Below are 22,354 nucleotides of genomic sequence, written 5' to 3'. Positions count from 1 at the left end.
ACGAATGGGAAAGTAGAAATCAACACTGGCTGCAAGGGACGGATCGGAACACGAAGTTCTTTCATCAGTATGCCACGCACCGTAAACGAAAAAACTCCATTGTGAGGCTTAATGATGGGAATGGGGTATGGAAGGAGGGTGTTGGGCTTGTTTCTTTAGTGACGGAGTATTATAAGCAGATTTTTCAGACAAATGGAGACATGGGTACTTTTGAAGTGGATACCTTATCTCCCCGTGTCACTCGTGCTCAGAATCATGACTTGCTTCGCCCTTTCGAGCCTGCTGAAGTGAAACATGCTTTGTTCGCCATGGGTAAAGACAAATCGCCAGGACCGGATGGAATGAATCCGGAGTTCTATCAGTCTCTCTGGGATCTCATTGGTAAGGAATTTACTGATTTTGTTCTTGCATGTTTATCTCAATCTTCTTTTCCCCCCGAATTGAATGATGCCAATATTGTTCTGATCCCGAAAAAGGCTGCCCCTGAGTTAGTTACTGATTTGAGGCCTATTGCTTTATGCAATGTTGTGTATAAAGTAATGGCTAAGATGATAGATAACCGTATGAAACCACTATTGGATGGTATTGTCTCAGAGTCGCATAGTGCTTTTCTTCCAAGTAGGCTTATTTCGGATAACATCCTTATTGCATCTGAGGTAGGTCACTATCTGAGAAGGAAACAGTTGGGCCAAGTGGGTTGGGCAGCCCTGAAGCTAGACAAGGCCAAAGCTTATGACCGAATGGAATGGAGGTTTGTGGAACGTATGTTGTTGGGGCTTGGTTTTGATGCTAAAAGGGTTAATTTAATCATGTTATGTGTGCGGACAGTCAGGTATAGGGTCCTGGTCAATGGGAAACCAAGTGAGGAGATCTTGCCCACGAGGGGTCTAAGGTAGGGTGATCCACTTTCACCCTACCTTTTTATCATTTGTGCGGAAGGCTTGTCATTATTGTTGCAGGATGCCCAGGCTAAAGGACAGATCCATGGCTGCAGGGTGGCACGTGGGGCCCCTCCCATCTCTCATCTCTTCTTTGCAGATGACAGCCTACTGTTCTTCAAGGCTAACATGCAGGAAACTATGGAGGTGAAACGTTGTTTGGAAGTATATGAGCAATACTCGGGCCAATCTGTCAACTTTCATAAGTCTAACATTTCTTTCAGTCGAAATACTGCGTTGTTAGATAGGGATGCTATTGCCATGGGTTTAGGGGTAGAGCAGGCGGAGGATTTTGGAAAATATTTGGGGCTCCCCTCAGTTGTTGGTAGGAACATGAAATTTTTTTTTTCCTATGTGGAGAAGAAACGGAGACAAAGATTTGGTTCGTGGAATAAGAGGCTGCTTTCTATGGCAGGTAAAGAGGTATTACTTAAAAGCGTTGCTCAGGCAATGCCTACGTACACTATGAGTATATTTCTGTTGCCTGTATCGTTATGTGCTTCTTTGGAAAGATTGATGAACAGATATTGGTGGGGAAAGAGTACCATAGTGGATGGGATACATTGGATGGCCTGGGAAAGGATGTGTGTGCCTAAGAAGCATGGTGGTATGGGTTTTAAGAAGCTGCATGAATTTAATTTGGCATTATTAGGGAAGCAGTGTTGGCGACTTTTAACCAATCCGGATTCCTTAATGGCCCGAATTTTTAAGGCAAGATATTATCGTGATACTACCTTCTATGAGGCCTCCTTGGGTGGTAATCCGAGTTATGTATGGAGGAGCATTATGGTAAGTCAGAACCTGATTCGCAGTGGTTGCAGGCGCAGGATTGGTAATGGTAGAACAACCAAGGTATGGTCACACCCGTAGTTGCCTGACACCCAGAATCCGTTTGTGCTAACTGATCTAGTTGCCCAACACCTGGATCTCATGGTAGCTGATCTGTTGAATCATGATCAGGGGAGATGGAGCCATGAGTTGGTTTCTCAGTTGTTTGATCCCAGGGATGCTGAATTAATATTACAAATCCCTGTGAGTATTAATTTCAAGGATGACTGGTTTTGGAAAGGGGATATCAGGGGACAATATACGGTTAAAGATGGCTATAGATGCCAAGGGGAGTTGAGCACCACCCCAGACGCAGTATGGAACAACATTTGGAAGCTTAGGGTCCCTCCCAAGTGGAGGATTTTTCTATGGAAGGCCCTTTCTAATATTTTGCCAACTATTACCAATTTGGTTAGAAGGAGAGTAGAGATTCCTAATATTTGCCCGGCTTGTGGAGATTATGAGGAGGATATTATGCATATTTTATGCACTTGTATTTATGCTAGACGTGTGTGGAATGTTTCACGTCTTCTTATCCCTAATGTTGATGGTTATGATTTTATGCAGTGGGTGGAGGCTTGGTTGGGAAGCTCAGCAATATCTGCTGGGTTTCTAAAAGAACAAATATGTGGAATACTCTACGAAATTTGGAGAGCTCGGAATATGGCTGTTTGGAATTCTCTTCTACCGACCCCCTCGCACCTTTGTCATGCCTTTCACGGTATTTGGACTGCCTGGTCGTTAATCAACTCGCCGGCTGCGACAGTCGTTCCGGATGCTCCACCCGAACCGGCTGCTCCCCTCGATCCGGCGGCTCCTCTTGTTCCGCCTGCTTCCTTACTGCCGCCAGTACCGGAAGTGTCAACGTCGCTGCCGCTGGGTGTAGTAAGCTGCTACGCCGATGCCGGATTCCACGGCACGTCCCCGTCATTTGGTTTTTATGTATGCAGTGCACAAGGTGGCTTTTTGGCGGCTGCTAACGGACCGCTTATATGCCCGTATGATCCCCTCCTAGCTGAAGCAATGGCAATATGAGAAGCTCTATCGTGGCTACAAGACCACAATTTTCACGATGTTTGGTTTTCTCGGACTGTGCGGTCCTGGTTTCTTGCTTTCGCGATGCGAGTACCTATCGTTCGTACCTAGGTGTTATATTAGATTCATGTTTACAGTTGTTTCGTTCTTTTGACTCTTGCTCCATTAAATTTGTACGCAGAGATGCCAATTCGGTAGCTCATGCCTTAGCAAAACATAATAGTGCAATTGGCACTCGTTCTGTCTGGAGGGACTATCTTCCTTCCTTTGTTTCGTCTACAGTTTAATGCAATCTGATTTTCTTGGCTTTCAAAAAATAAAAAGGACATAAACCATTTTCCATTGATATACAAATTCAATTTTATTATATTAAAATTTTAAATTAAAGAATACATCTCTCCCTATCTCTTTTAGAGTTTCTCTCCGTTTCTCCCTATCTTTTTAGGGTTTTCAATTTTTTTTTCCGGTTTTTTTCACGGTGTCAAGCGGCAAGTTCACGGTGGTTTTTGTACGTCTCCTTCTTGTTCTCTTCTCTCTCGGTCTGGTTCCGTGACAGGTTGTCGTAGGCATGAGTTTCACGGAAGGAATGCAGCGTAAGGAGAGTGTCACTGGGATAACCGAGCGGTGGGCTGACATGGTGTTGGACGATGAAGAGGAGGGTGTGGAGTGTGTGGAGGCTGAGCAGGTTGTTTCGAATGAGGATGTTGCGACTTGGTCGATAGTCAGCTGTTTTCTTACGACACGTTTGATCAAAGTTGAGTTTATGAGTCATGTTATGGCGTCGGTTTGACAACCTGTGAAGGGGGTGCAGGTGTCGGAGCTCTAGCCGAATCTCTTTTTGTTTGTTTTTTGACCACAAAACAGACATGCATCATGTTCTTGAGGGGCCATGGTCCTTTCAAAATCATACTTTGGTATGTTGTCAGGTGGGAGATGGTCAACTCCTGGGTGAGGTGGTTTTGGATTCAATTGATATTTGGATTCAAGTCTACGACCTACCGATGGGCTACACTACTAATGTGGTTTTTGAACAAGTCGAAAACTTTGTTGGCACTTTTCTCCATTGCGATGATAGGCAGTTGGGTGGCCCATTGAAATCTTTCAACCGTATCCGTGTGTCCGTTCCGGTTGCTAGGTCTCTAAAGAGGCGTATGAAGCTTATTCGGCGTGATAAGTCCTGGGGGTGGGTTAATCTGAAATATGAACGACTTCACACGTTCTGTTTTTTCTACGGCATGCTTGGCCATTTGGATAAGTTCTGTCTCAAGGAACGTGATTTAGACCTGCCTCCAGTGCAGCAGCCGGCTGGTGTGGAAACAGTAGCGTCGAAGGATGGTTCCAGCGATGTCCGAATGGAGCATTCTGTGTGTAATTCTGATGTTGGGGTTGTGGCGACATCCAAGAGGCGGAGGGGGGCTGGTGGGAGTGTTGGAAGGGTCGGCTAACCACCGTCTTTGGATTCTACTTTGGGAGGTGGTTCAAAAAACTTGCATTCGGAATGAGTATGTTAAGCTGGAACTATCGTGGCTTGGGCAATCCACGTACAGTTCGCAAAGTGGTGGAGATGGTGTCCTGTAAGAAGCTCGACTTCGTATTTTTTATGGTGACAAAGGTAGGACGTAGCCATGCGGAGCATCTAAGAATTAAGCTTGGATTCAAGGGTTGCTTTTTCGTGGACAATGTAGGGTTGAGTAGTGGACTGGCTTTGCTATGGAGGAAGAATAATTCAGCTCGATTGTTAAGTTTCTCTAGGAATCATGTTAATGTGGAGGTAAGTTTAGGTGGGCGCCCCCCTTGGCGTATGACTTGTTAATATGGGTTCCCCTGAACGTAGTAGAAGGCAGGATGCATGGAATTTACTTCGGTCTCTTGCTGCCCGTGCTTCTCTCCCTTTGGTTGTTATAAGAGATTTTAATGATCTTTTATATCAGTTTGAGAAATGAGGTGGGGTCCCTCACCCAGAGAATCTCCTACGCGGTTTTGGGGAGGCTCTCGATGATTGCAGTTTGTTACCGATGCCCACGGTAGGGTACCCGTACACTTGGGAGCGGGTTAGTGGTACGGAAGCGTGGATTGAGGAGAGACTGGATAGAGTGGTGGGCAGCAGGGAATGGCGTGACTTGGTGTTGGGGGCGAGGGTCACTAACATCCTCACTCGAACATCAGATCACTCAGCCCTCTTTCTTGGGGTTTCTAACCCCGAAGTGGTCGGAGGTTATGGTCATCGTGGGTTTCGGTTTGAGATGGCATGGTTGCTTGATCAAGGATGCAGGGATGTGGAAGAAAAAGCTTGGAGTGATGGAGGTCTTGGTGGCTTGCAGGAGCGTTTGCGACTGTGTGGTGAGCGCTTACAGGGTTGGGGGTGACTGGTTTCACCTGTTTGGCAAGCAGATTAATTTGTTGCAGTCCAAGCTGCTCGGTTTGCATGGACAGCTGGGCACGTCTGCTTTGGCCGAATACAGGGATGTGGAGTTGCAATTGAGCCCGCTAGAAGCCTAGGAAGATGTTTATTGGAGGCAATGGCCGGGTTAAGCAGCACTGGCTACGAGGGGCAGATGCCAACACCAAATTCTATCATAGGTATGCATCCTCCCGTAAACGTAAGAATACTTTAACTAGACTCAAGAACTATGATGGGATTTGGGTTTTGGGGACTGTTATGGTCTCTATGATTTTAAACTATTTTGTGGATATTTTTACCTTTACGGCTACAGTAGACGTTTCTGTGTTCCTTTCTAGTATTGTCACTGCAAAAATTACTCAGAGCCAAAATGATTATCTACTCCGCCCTTTTGAGGAAGTGAAAGCTGCCCTTTTTTCCATATTCCCTGACAAGGCTCCGGGGCCTGATGGGATGAAAGCTTCCCTTTTTTCATACATTGAAGAAAATATTAGATAGAGGATGAGGTCCTGGAATAAGAAGTTGTTGTCCCAGGCAGGTAAGGAAATACTTCTAAAGAGTGTGGCACAAGCTATGCCCACTTTTCAATGAGTGTTTTCCTACTTACTGACTCTTTGTGCATTTCTATTGAGAGAGCTATGAACCATTTCTGGTGGGGGAAGTGTGGTACAAATGGGGGATGAATTCATTGGATGGCATGGGACCGGTTATGTAAACCAAAGACTACTGGTGGCCTAGGTTTCAAGGATTTAAAAGTTTTTAATTTGGCTATGTTAGGGAAACATGCATGACGTTTTCTCACGAAACCTGATTTTCTGATTGCAAGGGTGTATAAGGTCAGGTACTTTACTAAAACTTCTTTCACTGATGCAATAGTTGGTAATAATCCTAGCTACTGCTGGAGAAGTATTATGGTAGCTCATCAGCTAGTCCGCGACGGAGTTAGGAAAAGAATTGGGAATGGGAAAGCTACTTTGGTATGGGTTGATCTGTGGCTTATAGATGGTACTGATCCCCATGTTCAGACACCTATGTCGCCCTATCATCAGGATGCGAAAGTGTCTGGGCTGTTAGACAAAGACTCTCAGTCTTGGGATTTGGACATTCTGCGTGATATTTTTGTACCCTCTGATGTGAACTGTATTCTAAAAATACTTGTTTGCCCGGTTTTTGAGGTTCTGTGGTACTGGCATGGTGACCGAGGTGGATGCTATTTATGTAAAGATTGGGTATAGACGTATTGTGGGGGAGCATGATACAGATCCTAGTGGGTTTGATAAATTGAATGCACTATGGAAGTTAAAAATTTCACCCAAATGGAAGATGTTTCTTTGGAGAGCTATCAGGGGTATTCTCCCTACTACAAACAATAACCTCCTTATAAGGAGAGTGGAAATGTGTCCCTCATGCATTATGTAATGAGGATATTATGCATTCTCTGATCGGGTGTGACTATGCTCAGCAAGTTTGGCATGAATCCCTCCTCCCGATTGCATGTGTGTTAGGGGAAAATTTTGCAGTTTGGTACCGGAATGCTATGTGTATGCTTACTGGTGATGTTATTGTGAAGGTGGCTGTTATCCTATACCACTTGTGGAGAGCCCGGAATGGCGCTGTATGGGATGCGAGCCTCAAACAGCCGCGTGAGGTATGGAGAGGGGCTTTGGTTGCTGTTTCCGCATGGGGGACCGTCGCTACGCTTGCTGCATCAGACCCGACTACAAGCCATTTACCATTGTAGGTTGCTGACGTTGCGGGGGGCTTTGCACGCTGTTTCTTCGAGGCGAGCTGGAGTCCGACAGGGGTGGCGACGTGTGGTGTTGTGCTGATGGGGGCTTTATCGCTGCTATGAATGGTCTCCTCCCTTATTGCACTAATGTTCTAATGGCGGAGTCCCTCACATGTAAAGATGCCCTCTCTTGGTTAAAGGATCAGGGTGTTGACACTGTTACCTTGCATACAGATTGTTCCAGCTTACAATTTTATATCTCGCGTTCGAAACCTAAACCCAGGTCATATGTGTGTATGATCATTGATGATTGTCTGAATCTATTTTCGTTGTTTCCAGTTATTGCTTTACAGTTAGTTGCTAGACGTTTCAATTCGGTAGCACATGCTTTACCTGCTAGAGCTGTTATGCAGACTACTTCCATATATTGGGATTCTATCCCACCTGACTTTATATTTGCTTTGCTGCATTAATCTATTTCAGCTGTTTATGCTTTCAAATAAATAAATAAAAAGGACAAATCTATTTTTTGTCCTCACGTATTATTTGTTAGTTGTTTTAGTGTCTAAGTATTTAAGTTTTAACACCCTAAAAAACAAAATTACTATATTAAAATTTTATTTAGTAACTCGATATTTTACAATTTTATTATCTTTAATCATAATACGTTTTTTTTTTAGTTTTTTTTTTATTTTTTAGTTTTGGTATTTCATTTACAAAATAGAAAATCGGCAATTTTTTCCCTAAACTTTTCATCTTCAATCGTGGTACATTGTTTCTATTTTCCATACACGAAAATGTTAATAACATGCACGTTTTCATTTTTAAAATTAAATATTGAAACTGAAGAAATTTATAATTAAAGAAGAAACATAAAAAAAAAAATTAAAATACACATGTATTAATTAAAATTTTAATAGAGTTTAATATTTTTGTTGCTCAATGGGTTAAAATTGTAACTTTTTTAAAGAGTTAGTAATATATATTGCAATAGTGAAAAGTTAGTGACTAAAATGGTTAGAAAGAACCAATTGAGAGACTAAATTAAAAATGTATTTTTCCCTAAATAAAATTCATTTGTCAACATAAGTAATTGGGAAAAGGGTCAAATAAGTCTTTGAACTTTACACGAAAGTGCAGTTAAACCCATGAACTTTAAAAACTGCAATTAAACAATCAAACTTGAAATTTAGGTGCATCTAAACCCAATAGCCGATTGTCCACCTGGAATAACAGGTCATTAGGATTTTGGTGACAATTCTGACGAAAATTTTGGCGTTCGACAATCGGCAAACAGCATTTATCGATCGCCATTGAAGAAAAAGGCAACCAGAATACTGATCGTCTTCTCCTCCAGTGGAGAAGGCGACCAGTCTTGGTCGGTGGTAATCGGCCAGTTGATTTCTGGAGGTCAACAACGATAATTATTAGTTATCGATAAATCCAACTTATTTGACTCATTTTGAAAAGTTTAATTTGAGTGTTTTTTTTTTTAAAAAAAACTAATTTGAGTGTTTAATTGCACTCTTTTAAAATGCAGGGACTTAATTAAATTTTCGTATAAATTTCAATGAACTTTTTTTTTTTTTTTGAAAATAAGGAAATTTCAATCAACTATTTTGCCTAAATAATTAAATTTTGTCCACACTTATTAAATGTTATATATTTTGTTGCAAAAGAAGTGTTATATATTCATTATTTACTCCTGCACCATAACATTTGTCAATCTTCAATTCGTCTTGCCCCAAAAAGGTTGAATCCCCAACCCCAACAAGACACTCCTATGCCCCGGCCCGACAAAGCATTTGAAATGATGTAAATTACGGTAACTCAGTGGCTCTGTTTGAGCCAAATTGTTGGTGCGTACAAGAGATATGTCCACTTTGACATAATCCCACACACCATCACTGTCGAGTTTCGAACGTTGATCTTTTGCCTCAAATACTGCCTATTGAACCAATGAATTAAGCCTGTGCCAGCATTTGTCAATCTTCTTCACCACTGCAGCATCATGTGTGCCCCATTTGACCTACAACTACTCAATACACCCTTAAGAAAGCCAAAATATAACAAGAAAGATGGATAGTTTGACTTCTAAATGATTTCTTCAGAGATGTATGTTAAACTTACTGAATTGAGTGGTTACAAGAAATTAAAGTTCGAATTTAACGTACAAGAAGATGGTATTCAACTTATCTTTAAGTTATAATAAATATATGGATGAATTAACTAATTTGAGACAAAATGAATGCTTAGAGTAATACAGTACGTGTTGTGCTTCATCACCCATCAGAGAGTGTCTTACACCTAAGTTTGATGGGATTGGGACTAAGTCCAGTAGAGTCTAATTATACCTAATCATGTAAAGAAACCCTAATGTAGGTAACCCCGTATTTCAACCCTAGATTTCTAAAGTTATACTTGAGTCATCCCATCCATGTTCGTTAGAAAAGTTGTGTTGCTCCGGTTAAATGATAGTTTAGAAATAAAAAACAAACGAAAACAGAAAGAAGAAAGGGATAGTAGTCCGGGGTCATTTGTTTGTTCTTTCATTCCAAGAAAAAACCAAAAAAGGTAAAAAAAAAAAAAACGCCACTCTATAGCTAGTATTAAGTAGCTATCCAATGCCGGACCCTTAATTCAACATTAAATATATGTAAAATAATTATATATTATTGCGTATTGTTAAAGAAAGAAAATCACACAAAGGAGTTTCTATCCTAAGTTACTGTTCACGCGTGGCTGCTTCCTTTTTTCAGATATGAATATATCTATTTATACCATACATCAAGGTCCGGCACACGGGCGACGATTTAGGGTGTGCTGGTGCTAGTGCACGCCACAAGCGTGTCGATGCCCGTGCACGTAGCAGGTTTACTGCATGGGTGTGTCGATGCACGTGAACGCTCTTGAGTTTGCGTCACAAATTTGAGTTTGCGCCACAACTTGACTTTGCTCCTATTTGCGTATCCTCTTCTCAGGTCACTTTTAAATGTCCTACTACTTTTTTCCCATGCATTTTTTGCTCCAAATTGGTTAACTTTTGCTCCAAAATGCTTATTCTTTCCTTAATTGTGCAATTGGGTGAAACTATATGCAAAACACATAATTTAGTTCAAATCCTTAATTCAACACACTAAAATAGGCACCAAATGAGGTGAAGTAGAGAGTAAAATATATAGCTGAAATAAAGTGTCATCATCTCCCCCACACTTAAATTGTTGCTTGTCCCCTCAATCAACTTGCTAGAAATGAAGCAAAAGAAAAACAACAAATGATCATTCAAAAATTTTACTAAAGCAATTTGAAAAAATACAAATATTCAATAAAGGAATCTAAAGAATTTTAAGAAACCCTAAATGCATCCAAGGGTTGAGTAAGTATGAAAAATCTCTTTTTACTCTAAAGCTCAAAAAAAAAAAAAAAAAACACACACACACACACACACACAATCTCAAAAGGTAAAGCTCACACATTCTGATTTTAGCAAATTGGGCTCTCCCCACACAAGCCTAGACATGAGACAAAGGTCAAAAGGTCTTGATGGAATAAGGCATGAGGAAGGTGGTCAATATGGGTTCCAAAACCAATAAGACTCGAACATTGCACAAGCGCTATTAACTATTCATTACACGATTCCCGAGGTCCTTATTAGTGAATTAGTGAAGCAAGGAATGACATAAAGAGCCTATATCTTCTCACTCGATTGCAAGGTTTTTTACACTTTCAATCTTTTGCAACGCCATAGAGAATCGGATTACCCCATCAAAGATATAGTTTAAGATTTGGAAGTAATATGATGTTCCACACTTCACCTTAGAGAATTCAATTACCCCATCAACGATATAGTTTAAGATTTGGAAGTAATTCAAAACTCTGCTCCTACGAAGTTGGTCTCACCCTCTGTTGCAACTCCTAGAGCTTCACCTAAGAGAACTTAATTACCCCATCAAAGATAACGTTAATTATTCGGATGTAATTCAAGACTCTGCTCCTACGAAGTTGATCTCAAAAGCATTGGAAGAAATTTTAAAGACTTTTTGGTATAAAAATTTATTCAACTAACTCCTTTCTAACCCACAATTTCCTTTTTCATTATGGGGAGGGGATTAAGATAAACCTTACATATTGACAAGTGTAAGAGCTATGCTTTATATTTGCTAAGTGAGTTATGTGGCTGTTGCACCCTGATGGTGTGCCCCTATATGGTAAGTTCTTATCTTTTAAACAAGTAGTTGTATCGTTTAGGGTCTGTTAAAGACCTAAGTAAGAAGAGAAAGGGGTTTGGACATCTATTGATGCAAAAGTTAAAGTAGTAGCGTGTGCATCTAGACAATCGAAGAACCTGATGAAGAAGGCTACTCTGCTTGCGGTTCAGAGTCAGTCATAGCAGTCTTTGCTCGATGGAATCGATGCCTTCTCTCGTGCGGTATCGTTTGCGGGATATAAGTTAACCCCAAGAGTTGAAGAGAATCTCAACAACAAGTGAAGACATATATGAAAAAAAAAAGAAAGTAATCGAAGCTTAAAGGCTAGAATTTAATGGTTCTCGATTGAGAAAGAATGACATGTGTAGGTGTTGATGCAACAAGAAGAAGTCAAATAATGCTAAGTAGATGCTTTTGGATCGATGGTGAAGAGACCTTCAAAGGTTAAAACCCAGAGATTAAAAGTTAAACTTGGAAAATGAAGAATTTGGAACTTAAGATTGGATTCTACAGCGTGAAGATAGTTCCATATACTTTTGAAGAGATAAAGAAGGGATAAGTATGGGTGATGACTTTGGATCTTGGAAGATATATGAAGATGTGAAGAAGTGTATTAAGTAGGGAGCATGTTTTTGTGAAGTGAATTATGGAAGGAGAATATTGTACCCCGCATTCAGTACACCCGGATATAATAACTTGCATGAAGATTGGAAGAATAAAATTTTAGTGACAAGAATAAAAGATCAATTGAACCTCAAGGAGAGAAAATAATGTTAAGATTTCCAGTTACTAAGAAGTGACGAAGGTCAGTAAGAAGGAACAAGTTAAAAGATGTGGACATAGAAGTGATAAGTTATGTGATAACTTAAGGAAGGAATTTTAGTGATAAGAATGAAACAAGAGGGAGATGAATATATGATAATAAGATGATTAAATTGTCGAAAGATTAAGATTGACGGGAGCAAACCAAAATGATTGGTTTAGTCAGTGGATTTCTTTAAATAGAGTGAGATTTTAAATAGATGGATTTAGTGTGAGACTTGTTCTTAGCAGGAAAGAAAGTATTGCTAAGAATTCCGTTTGAAAGGAAATGGTAAAGATTAGTAAGAAGGGGAAATCAAATTCGGAGTTTATTGGACTATAAGAAGTTTGGAAAAGATTCAAAAAAAGAGACTTATAAGTTGGCATCGCTAACTGAATTGGATAAGGATTTAAAGTGTATTGAAGGAGTATGATCGTAATTCGTCGCATGTGAATTCTCTTGAAGTAGAGAAGGTGAACAAGGCTATTAAGATGTAAGCAACAAATTGGTAAAAGTAGCAAGGATAGTTAAGATCTTATGTTATTGGAGGCAGGACAATCTATCCTGAATCACTTAATAGATGAAGTAAATGATGGTTTGTATTATCAATGATTTCTGGATAAAGTGCTCATTAATTGGTTAAGTTATGTTCCTGAAGTTAGTAAAGAAATTATAAAAGGAATACACCGGTTCAGATTGAAAGGGAGTTACTACACTTAACCTACAGAAAAAGGAAACTAAGATTGAGTTGGACCACACTAAGCGGACAAATGAATTGATCGACCTCTAAGATGAGTTATCATGTATGGTAGGAAAGATGGGACTATGATATTATGACTAGTTTGATGATTGAGACCAAATGATGAATATATTGACTAGGCGATAATGAGGGTTGAATATGTTTATTAATGATAGTTGGAGGATTAAGCAACGACTAGGAATTGATGATGATCAAATGTGGTGGTTGTAGTGGTTGAAGTTTATTAGCTATGATTGACGTGAACATTATAGTGTTATGAGAATTGGATCTTGTTACATGTAACATATCAGTGATCGGTAAGAATGGTAAACGGTCTATAAGGGAAGTACTTAATACTCCAAACAAGGGATATTATGATCTGTGTTAGATTGAAATTGTGAGTATCTGACCCTTGTGAAGAATAACAAGTTGCTATTGATTGAGAAGAAAAATGTTTATGAATCGCCTTCAAATTTTCATGCAAGAAACATAGAAGTTCAAAGTGTTGAGACTGAAGAAGTGGTAAGGACGATAAGAATAAGGAGAGTAATGAGGAAAATTATGAGATAGTGAATTTTAACAATGCTTCTATGCACGACAGTCAATGTTAAAAGATACAAGAACAAAGAAAGGTCAAGATTAAGAACTCGTGTTATAAGTGATGGACGAACTACAAAGGAGTGTGGAGTTATGATTCTCCTTAGTTGGTAAAAGAATGAATCAAGGTATTTCTGACTTCACCCAAGGATGACAAGTGTTCAATCTAGAGTTTGAATCGAAGTCCCTTCGGAGATGGCCCATCAGGGGCAAGGTTGAGCTTTGGTTATCAAGGTTGTGTTCAAAGGGACTTTGGTCCGAGGCAATCGTTTAAGTTTCCTTTAAGCTTTGGTAAATTCCATTTAGTAGTTGGAATATGATTAGTACTTAAGAACTATGAGTGCTTACATGCCTATTCAGAATTCCTACTCTCTAAAACCATTCCAAGAATTCCTAAGCTCAGACTTTCAATTCTTGCAGCATCTTAAGATCTTTTTGCAACATTCCCAAGTTATTCTTTCCGGAGAAATTCCCTTCTAAAACACTCACTTTGTTTAACTTTAGCTTTGAGGACGAAGCTTGTTTTAAGGAGGGTAGAATGTGACAACCCCAAATTTATTTTCCTAAATTCTATTTTATAAAATTCCAAAATAATTATTTTTACTCCTCCGAAATTTTTTCCAAAATAGGTGTATGAATTAAATATTTTAAATCATGATTTTTATTAATTCAACACCAAGTAGTAGCCTATTTCAAAAATCCTAAGTATTGGGTATATTCATGTATCAAGTTTTGACCCAAAAATCTGAGTGAAACCTGAGAGGAACCTGTGGAATCTGAACTAAATGTTTTTATCTAGAAACATCTAGGAAATTCATTTTATCTCCCAAGAGTGTATAAACCTATTTTAATACTCTAAGCTAAGTTAAAGGAAGGAGCTTGATGTTTATGAAGCAAATGTACCAAAATGCCCTTATCAGCCAATACATCAACCTAGGGTTTCGAACCATAAAAAAGCCACACTATTCATATGATCATCTTCAATCCCTCCTCTTTCACTCTAAGCTAAGAAGTCCGAGAAAGAATAAAGAAATCACAGTAAGTTTTTCCTCCATCCATCTTGATCTTCCTCCTTTCATTTTCATCATATCCCCTGACATTTACCCTTCATCCATCCTCTTCATCTCTTTCATCTTATGTATATGTTTGAGTTTGTGATGGGTGTTGTATGTGTTTATGTTATTGTTTGAGGAAGATATGAGGTGAGGGTGGAAGCCATTGTTGAAGAAGAAGAGGGATTCACATAGGGTTAGAAAAGCTCAGAGGTATAAACCATGTATTCCCAAATCTATTATTTTAGCCCTTTGTTGATAGATTTCTTGAGATTTGATGCTTTGAAATGTTTGATAATCCATGATAAAATGTTTATTGTGTGTTGATGATGTTAGCTAATTTATTCATGGTTGTTTAGAGATGTTTTGTTGAGCTCTGAGATGTAAAAATGGAGTTTGTGTCATCTGGTGTGTTACAGAGAAGCTCTCTGTCTCAGATTCCGGTTTGGCCGTGAGGGCCTAGCCAACAGACCCAAAGGGGATCCGTTGGCCTGGTCCGTTGATCAACGGACCAGAGTGACAGATCATGGAGTGATCTGTCACTCCAAGCCGTGCCTTGGTGGGACTCCTCAAGATCCGCCAGGGCATTTTGAGGAGAGGTCGGGCCCTTTGAGGCTCAGCTATGTGTTGTTTCAGACTGGGATTCGTGAGCCCATGAGGCTCAGACACTCGGGCTCGTAACGACACGCTAGTGTGAGTTGTATTCGTATGATTTTTGAGTAGAAGCATGTTATCACACAAAGTATGAAATTTGGTCCCTGAGTATTTGTTAGGTTATTGAGTTCAAAGTTATGAAGTATCAGGTTGACATCTGTTTACAAGAGTTATTTGAGTAATTGTGCTAATTGCATTGCTTAGCTCATGAATAGAAGAATTGATGAGATGAGATTATTGAGATTTCTTGCATAAGTCACTGTTTTCCAAACTTTGCATTGAAAAGTCTATTTTGCCACTTTTTAAGATTATTGCACAATAGAAGGCTTAAAGTGAAGCCTTAAGCTGTTTTCAAATCCCTATATCTATTTTGGAAAATCTATATCTATATGCATTGAGAAGCTTGCATGATAATTAGATTTCCAACATGAGAAAGAGAAGTTGTATGCGATATATATATATATATATATATATATATATATATATATATGTGTGTGTGTGTGTGTGTGTGTGTGTGTGTGTGTGTGTGTGTGTGTGTGTGCATTGAGAAGCTTGCATGATATTTAGATTACTAGCATGAGAAAAAGAAGTTGCAGGTGATATATATATATATATATATATATATATATGTGTGTGTGTGTGTGTGTGTGTGTGTGTGTGTGTGTGTGTGTGTGTGTGTGTGTGTGTGTGTGTGTGTGTGTGTGTGTGTGTTATTTTTATAAAGTGAGGAAAACCCACGATTTTGGAGGCTCCTGTTAAGATTATGTCCTTTCGGATGAACAGAGAAAAGATTGGTAAAGTCACCGACAAAACAGAGAAAAGACCAGTGAAGTCACCGACAAAACTGAGAAAAGATCGGTAAAGTCACCGACAAAACAAAGAAAAGATTGGGTCAGAGAAGGCCGCTTTTAGAATTAACTTGGTAGAACAATCCTGAGTTGCTGGGTTCAATACTACCCGATGGGCTTGGAATCCTAGTTAGGGGGTGTGCACACTAAAGGTACGATACCTGATTCCACAGAGATTAAGAACCACGAGTACCGGTTCTATGGGCGAGATGAGTATTAGGCCGGCCAGATTTACCGAGCCCGGATAGGTGCATTCACGATTCGTGAAGTTCCTACCTCCCCCACGAGTTTAGAAAGAAAGCAAGAAAGAAAGAAAGAAAGTAAGAGAAAAGTGAGTCAAGTGACTCAACGGAGATCCTCCAAAGAAAAGTATTCTTTTTATATAAAGATTGAGAGCATAAGTGTATATATATATATATATATATATATATATATATATATATATATATATATATATATATATATATATATATATATATATATATATATATTATGATATCTTCATTTGTAGAATTACATTATGGCATAACATATGTCTTATCTTGAGTATATAAGAAGTAAAGAATCATTCATTACTTTGAGTAATAACATGAAAGCATAATCTTACTTGATAGTATAATTCCAGTTCATTATCTATCTTAGAAGTATCAGCATGATTGCAAGAAGTGCATAGTAGCTTAATAGAAGAGTTGTACCACAGTTTCCAGTATATGTTATATGCAAGAACATTATTTATGAGTTAATATATGTTGATATGAGTATAGGTTGTTGAGCATATAGAAGTATATAAAGTATATCTATTGATTGAGTACCTTGATTGCTTATGTTCATACTTGAGAATGTGTATGAATGCAAAATGTTTTCCAACCTATATCTTGACTTTGTTTGGTATTTAAGCCATTAATGGCCTTATGGCCACGTGGGGGCAATGAGCAGAGGCAGTGCTCACTTCCTGCCACTTGGTCATTACTTTTTTTTTTTTTTAAATTGTACATTGTTTCATGGTTGGACAGTAGGATTACACTCAATTATGGCTGCAAATTCGGAAAATGAGAGCTATGATCCATCTACCGACCCTAAGAGGAAAGCTAAATCAAATGATCCGGGATGGAAGTATGGTTTTTGGCCGGACTTGGCAAACAAAGATTTAGTCGAATGTTCACTTTGCCACAAACAAATGCATTCGGGAATCAAAAGACTAAAACAACACTTGGCGGCGGGTTACGGAGATGTTGCTAAATGCCCCAAAACAACTACGGAGATTATGAGGGAAATGCAACAATATATGCAAGGCACATCAAGAATGAAGAGATCAAGGGTGGTCTTGGATGATAATGTGGATGGTGATGTGCAAGAATCGGCAAGGGAAGAAACACAACCATCATCTCACGATTTCGTTACTTATCCAAGTTCCGGGACGGCTAGTAAGAGAAAACAAACCATTTTGAGATTTGCAGAACCGCAACCGAGAGTAGGAAAACAAACTCAATCAGTTGCATCACTACTTAGAAAGACCCCTGAAGAAGTAATTGATGAGAGGCATTCCAAGGGTCCTACTCAAAGAACAATTGAGGCTTGTACGAAGAGTAAGGAAGAAACAAAGAGGACAATGCTACATATAGCAGATTTTTTTTATGAGAATGGCATACCATTTAATGCGGCTAATTCAAGAAGCTTTGAAGTAATGGTTGAATCAATTGGACAATGGGGGCTGGGATTGAAGCCTCCTAGCTTTCATGAGTTACGAGTACCCCTCCTTTTGGACTCAAAGCAAGCGACTGATAAGTTGAAAGAAAGACATAGACTTGCTTAGAAGCAATACGGGTGCACACTCATGTATGATGGGTGGACCGATAAGAGATGTAGACATTTGATTAATTTTCTTGTGAATAGTCCCAAGGGGACTTTTTTCTTGGAGTCGGTTGATGCATCGAGTGAGTCACACGATGCAAGAATGTTAGCTGGATTGTTGGAGCAAAAAGTTGAAGAAGTTGGGAAAGAAAATGTCGTTCAAATAGTGACCGACAATGGAGCAAACTATAAAGCCGGGGGAAAACTTTTGGAGGAGAGGATTCGGACATTATTTTGGACTCCTTGTGCAGCACACTGTCTTGACCTCATGCTAGAGGACATTGGGAAGATGACGGAGTTCAAGTCCAAGATTACAAGTGGTAGAAATATTACCACTTTTATTTATAGACATGGGCGAATCCTTAGTGCCATGAGAGAGCATACGGGTGGGCAAGATCTTGTAAGAGCTGGAGCTACTCGATTCGCCACAGCATTCCTCACTTTACAGAGTTTGTACAAGCACAAAAATGCTTTGAGAGCTCTATTTGTTAGTGATGATTGGGTTCGCTCAAAATTATCCAACACCGAAGCGGGTAAAAAGGTGTGTGAGATCGTGTTGTCGTATAGATTTTGGACTGCGGTTGAGGATTGCTTGAGGGCATCACATCCCATTTTGATTGTGTTGAGGATCGTTGATGCTGATAGTACTCTAGCTATGCCCGAGCTTACGATGGCTATGTTGGCTGCTAAGAAAAAGCTCAATGAATCATTTGCAAGCAAGCCAAGGTTGTTGGGAAAGTTGATGGCTATTGTAGAACGAAGATGGGATGATCAGATGGGAGTGGATTTATATGGAGCCGCCTTATTTTTAAATCCTTCTAAATACTTTGACCTTAAGGCGACGGATAGTACATGTGCTCGTAAGCAACGAGCCATGTTCAATACAATACTTCATAAGATGATTGACGATGATGACTTGCAAGTGAAGATCAACAATCAAGCAGATAACTACAATAACATGAGGAAAGACTTTGGAATGCCATTAGCAGTCAAGCAACAAAAAGCAAAGACTCCTCGTAAGTAATACTATCATACTAAGACACTAAGTACAAAGTATATTAAATATGATAAATCTTAAACTTATTTTGTAGTTTATTGGTGGAATGCTGTTGGTGGACTTAGCATTGAGCTTCAAACACTAGCAATGCGCATCACAAGCCTTTGTTGTTCATCTTCCGGTTGTGAGAGCAATTGGAGCACATTTGAATTTGTAAGTATAGTTTTCCTAATTAGTAAATAGTAAATAGTATTATAGAAATTATAATTTATCTAAAATTTTAATACAAGAATTTTAAACTTGTTTATGTTTCTACTTTTACTTTTTTAGATCCATACAAAGAAAAGAAACCGCTTAGAGCATAAGAGATTGAACGACTTGGTCTATGTTCAATACAATCGCAAAATTGCAAGTAGGTTTCAAAAGATGCGTGAAGAAGGCTCCAACTTTAATCCATTGGTCTTAGAAGAGTTCCAATGGGACAATGAATGGATTAATGGTGGTGAATCTAGTGATGATGTTCATCCCGGGGGTGATCTTTCATGGAGGCATGTTGATGAAGTAATTGGTGCATCAAACAACCTTGAGGGCTCTCATCTTTCTACAAGAGCTCACGCGGGGGAAGGTTCACGTGCACAAATGTTGAGCTATTCACGACGCCGCAATGCTTCTACTAGTACTCCTTCTAGTTCTAGGATAGATGAGGAAGAACAAAATGAAGAAGAGCATTTTCCTAATGATGATGAAGACATTGAAGATGAGGATGATGTTCAAGATGATGATGAAGTGGGAAATGAAGATAGTAATGATGGCAATGAGAGAGAAACAAATATTGATGACTTCTTGATGGACCTTTGAGACTTTTAACTTGGATATTGTTCTCTTGTTGATTATTCTAGTATTCTACTTCTGTAGTTGTGTTACTTGTGTGTTATGTATTTGGTAACTTGGTACCTTAATATGTTGAATGCTTGAATACTTGAATATGTTTAATTGTTTAGAGTTTTAGACTTTAGCATGTTTAAACTTTAGATATATATTAATATATATATATATATATATATATATATATATATATATATATATATTGTTCTTCCTAACTTGTCGCCTAGGCGACAAGTCGGTCGGGGGCGCCGCGACTTAACAGGGCGCCGTGATAACTATGGAATAGATTTCACCCAAATGCAAGCTAGATCTCTTCAATGATAAGTGGAAGATGAAGATCCAAGCTACAAAGGACTCCAAATCTTCTTGCAAATCAAATGGAATTTGGCTAAAACCTAGAAAGAGAAAATATAAACTACTCTAGATCTTAAAGCTCTCTAAAATTTTGTGGCTCCCCTAGCAAATGAACATATTTTTCCTTAAATAGCTAGGTTAGGCAATTCGGCCTCCCATTTATGCATAGCGTCACGTCGTGACGTCAGCATAAATGGGAAATAACTCCCTTCCATGCTTAGCTTCATTCGGCTTCCTTAATTCGGATTTACACTGGCTTTTATGCCGTGAGGCCTTCGTAAGTCGGGAATAACTCTCTTTTGCTTTTGCCTTGTTCTTTCACGCCACTCTTACGCCGTGAGGCTGGCGTAAATGGGAAAGAATTCCCATTTCTTACTTCTTTCGTGCGTGGCCACATCGTGTTTGGTCCTTGTATGCGCTTTTTTCTTGGCTTTGCTCTTTTTATCTCCTTTTACCACTTTTTACGTCCAAAAACACCTAAAACATGTAAAATACTGTTAGGAAGGTATTTTTGTACCAAACCGTGCTTTTAGGATAATTTACTCTTAAAAAGCAAGACTTTCATATCAAAACGTGCACAAAACTCCTTCAAAAGGCTCCTAAAAACTAGCATATTTTGATGCTTATCACAAGTTTCCACACTTTAGCTTGCTTGTCCTCAAGCAATTTCACACTTAAGACCTGATAAGCTCAAGATATGCTCTAAACAAATTCTCGGTGTACCATATGCCTCTTTTATGTGTGCTAGACCAGCTTAAGAAATCCCTTGTATTATTGCGAAAATGTATAAATCATGCAACAGTTAACAACTCGTGGAATATTTGAGAAAATTGGTCCCCTAAGAAAGTACAAACTTTTTTTTAGCAAGGTAGGGTGACTCACTCTAAACACCACCATTCAATCATGCAATCCAAAGTGGGGAATTCACCTCTTATTTTACAAAGGCCTATAGTCGAGCCACACTAGTGGGAATGATGTGCACATCCCAACCGACATCCATCCTTATATCGCCAAGGTCCTGTACAAAAAGTAAGTGAGTGGTTTGGTATGGACCGCTCACCAACCTTAAGCCAAAGTCTAGTTTTCTCTGGCACAGAGCTCTGTGTTGTAACCCGGGGAAATTTTTCATGGTCCCGACTTAAGCGTTGGTTCTCTCTCGCCTCCACCCTTATGCCAAAGGTCGACTCTCCACGGCATAGATCTCTATGTTTAAGCCCGAGGGAATCTTTTGTGATCCCGACATAAGCAATGGCTCTCCCTTTGACTTTCTTTTCTCTTTTTTTTTTTTTTTTTTTTTTTTTTTTTTTTTACATTGGGCAACTGTTTTTCTTTATGGTCTTGCATTTTTCTCTTCTTTATTCCCCTTTTTATTTCGCTCGTGATTTTTTCTTTTTGGAATTTTTTTCAATCTCACTCCCAAGGCTCACCTTTTGCTCCATACCTCACCAAGATTTAATTCATTTCCGACCTTGCTTTATTTTATCTTTCCAAGGTTGGAGAGTGCACACTCCCACTTCGAGAGATCATTTACTAAGGTCTAAGCAAAATAGGAGGTGAATTATCATGCAAGCACGCAACAAAAGTAACCCTATTTGGGTTCTATGCATTCCCTAAGGTGTAAAAGATGTAATTTTCAGAGATATTCCAAAAATTAAGCTAACCAAAGCATCATAAAACACATTTTCAAAATAATGCAACCAATTTCATTCTTTTCTAATCACATGCAACTTCTATCAATCAACAAATGGTACGCGGAAAATTTTCAAGATTAAAGCACAAACGTGCGTCCTTTCCACACATTAGAACAACATCGTCCTCGATGTTCACTAATGCGGGCGCAAGGGCGGGAACAAGAGCGGGTGGGTAAAACATGGTTTCCCTTTCCACACTTTAGAAGTGTAGTGTGGGATGCCTCTGATTGTTCACAAACACCCAAAAACTAAGCCTAAGGGGGTTGTCCATTTCCATACTTTAGGAATGGACAATGGGACTCAAGGGACAACAAAGCATGCAAAAGATTAAGTCTAGCAACGATTAGCACAGGAAATTACCTTTCCACACTTTAAAGACAAGAACTGGGGTAAAGATAAAGATTAGAGAGAAGAGAAACCCCCTTTTGTAAGAGATTTCTCAACGTGTCATTAAGATTCTTTGCCCCAGCCTTTCTATGGACAACACATATATGCAATAAAAGCGTTAGTGGCAAAAGTTCAAAGCAGCGAAATAAAATGCGTAAGAATGACACAGCATTCTTACTGATTTCCTGTTAAGCACACAAGCTAAGCACTTAGATAGATAGACTTAAAAGAAATAGATAAAAGAGAGATCAAACACTTATTCAAAGCATTAAAAGATAGTTTAAAAAAACAGATTAAACAAAGGTGCAGTTTAAAAGTAAAATTGCAGAAAAGTAAAAGAAATAAAGTCGGCACCCCA

At 39.1% G+C, this 22,354-nt stretch overlaps 2 protein-coding genes across 2 annotated transcripts; both read left to right on the top strand.

Moving 5' to 3' along the window:
* The first annotated feature begins 200 nt into the window (after positions 1 to 200).
* On the top strand, positions 201 to 2,801 carry LOC109162647. The gene is made up of 5 exons (XM_019311334.1): positions 201 to 797; positions 960 to 1,361; positions 1,451 to 1,522; positions 1,650 to 1,790; positions 1,899 to 2,801. The coding sequence occupies exons 1-5, from the start codon at positions 201 to 203 to the stop codon at positions 2,799 to 2,801; spliced, it is 2,115 nt and encodes a 704-aa protein (XP_019166879.1).
* A 14,984-nt stretch (positions 2,802 to 17,785) lies between these two features.
* Positions 17,786 to 19,537, top strand: LOC109162646. Its single transcript, XM_019311333.1, has 3 exons — positions 17,786 to 18,698; positions 18,774 to 18,892; positions 19,010 to 19,537. Exons 1-3 carry the CDS (start codon positions 17,786 to 17,788, stop codon positions 19,535 to 19,537), a joined length of 1,560 nt encoding a protein of 519 aa, XP_019166878.1.
* Positions 19,538 to 22,354: the final 2,817 nt, after the last annotated feature.

This window comes from Ipomoea nil, unplaced genomic scaffold (assembly GCF_001879475.1).
Source record: "Ipomoea nil cultivar Tokyo-kokei standard unplaced genomic scaffold, Asagao_1.1 scaffold2957, whole genome shotgun sequence".
Taxonomy (NCBI): domain Eukaryota; kingdom Viridiplantae; phylum Streptophyta; class Magnoliopsida; order Solanales; family Convolvulaceae; genus Ipomoea; species Ipomoea nil.
Note: the sequence above shows the minus strand (reverse complement) of the source record. Positions and strands in the feature narration are given on the sequence as shown.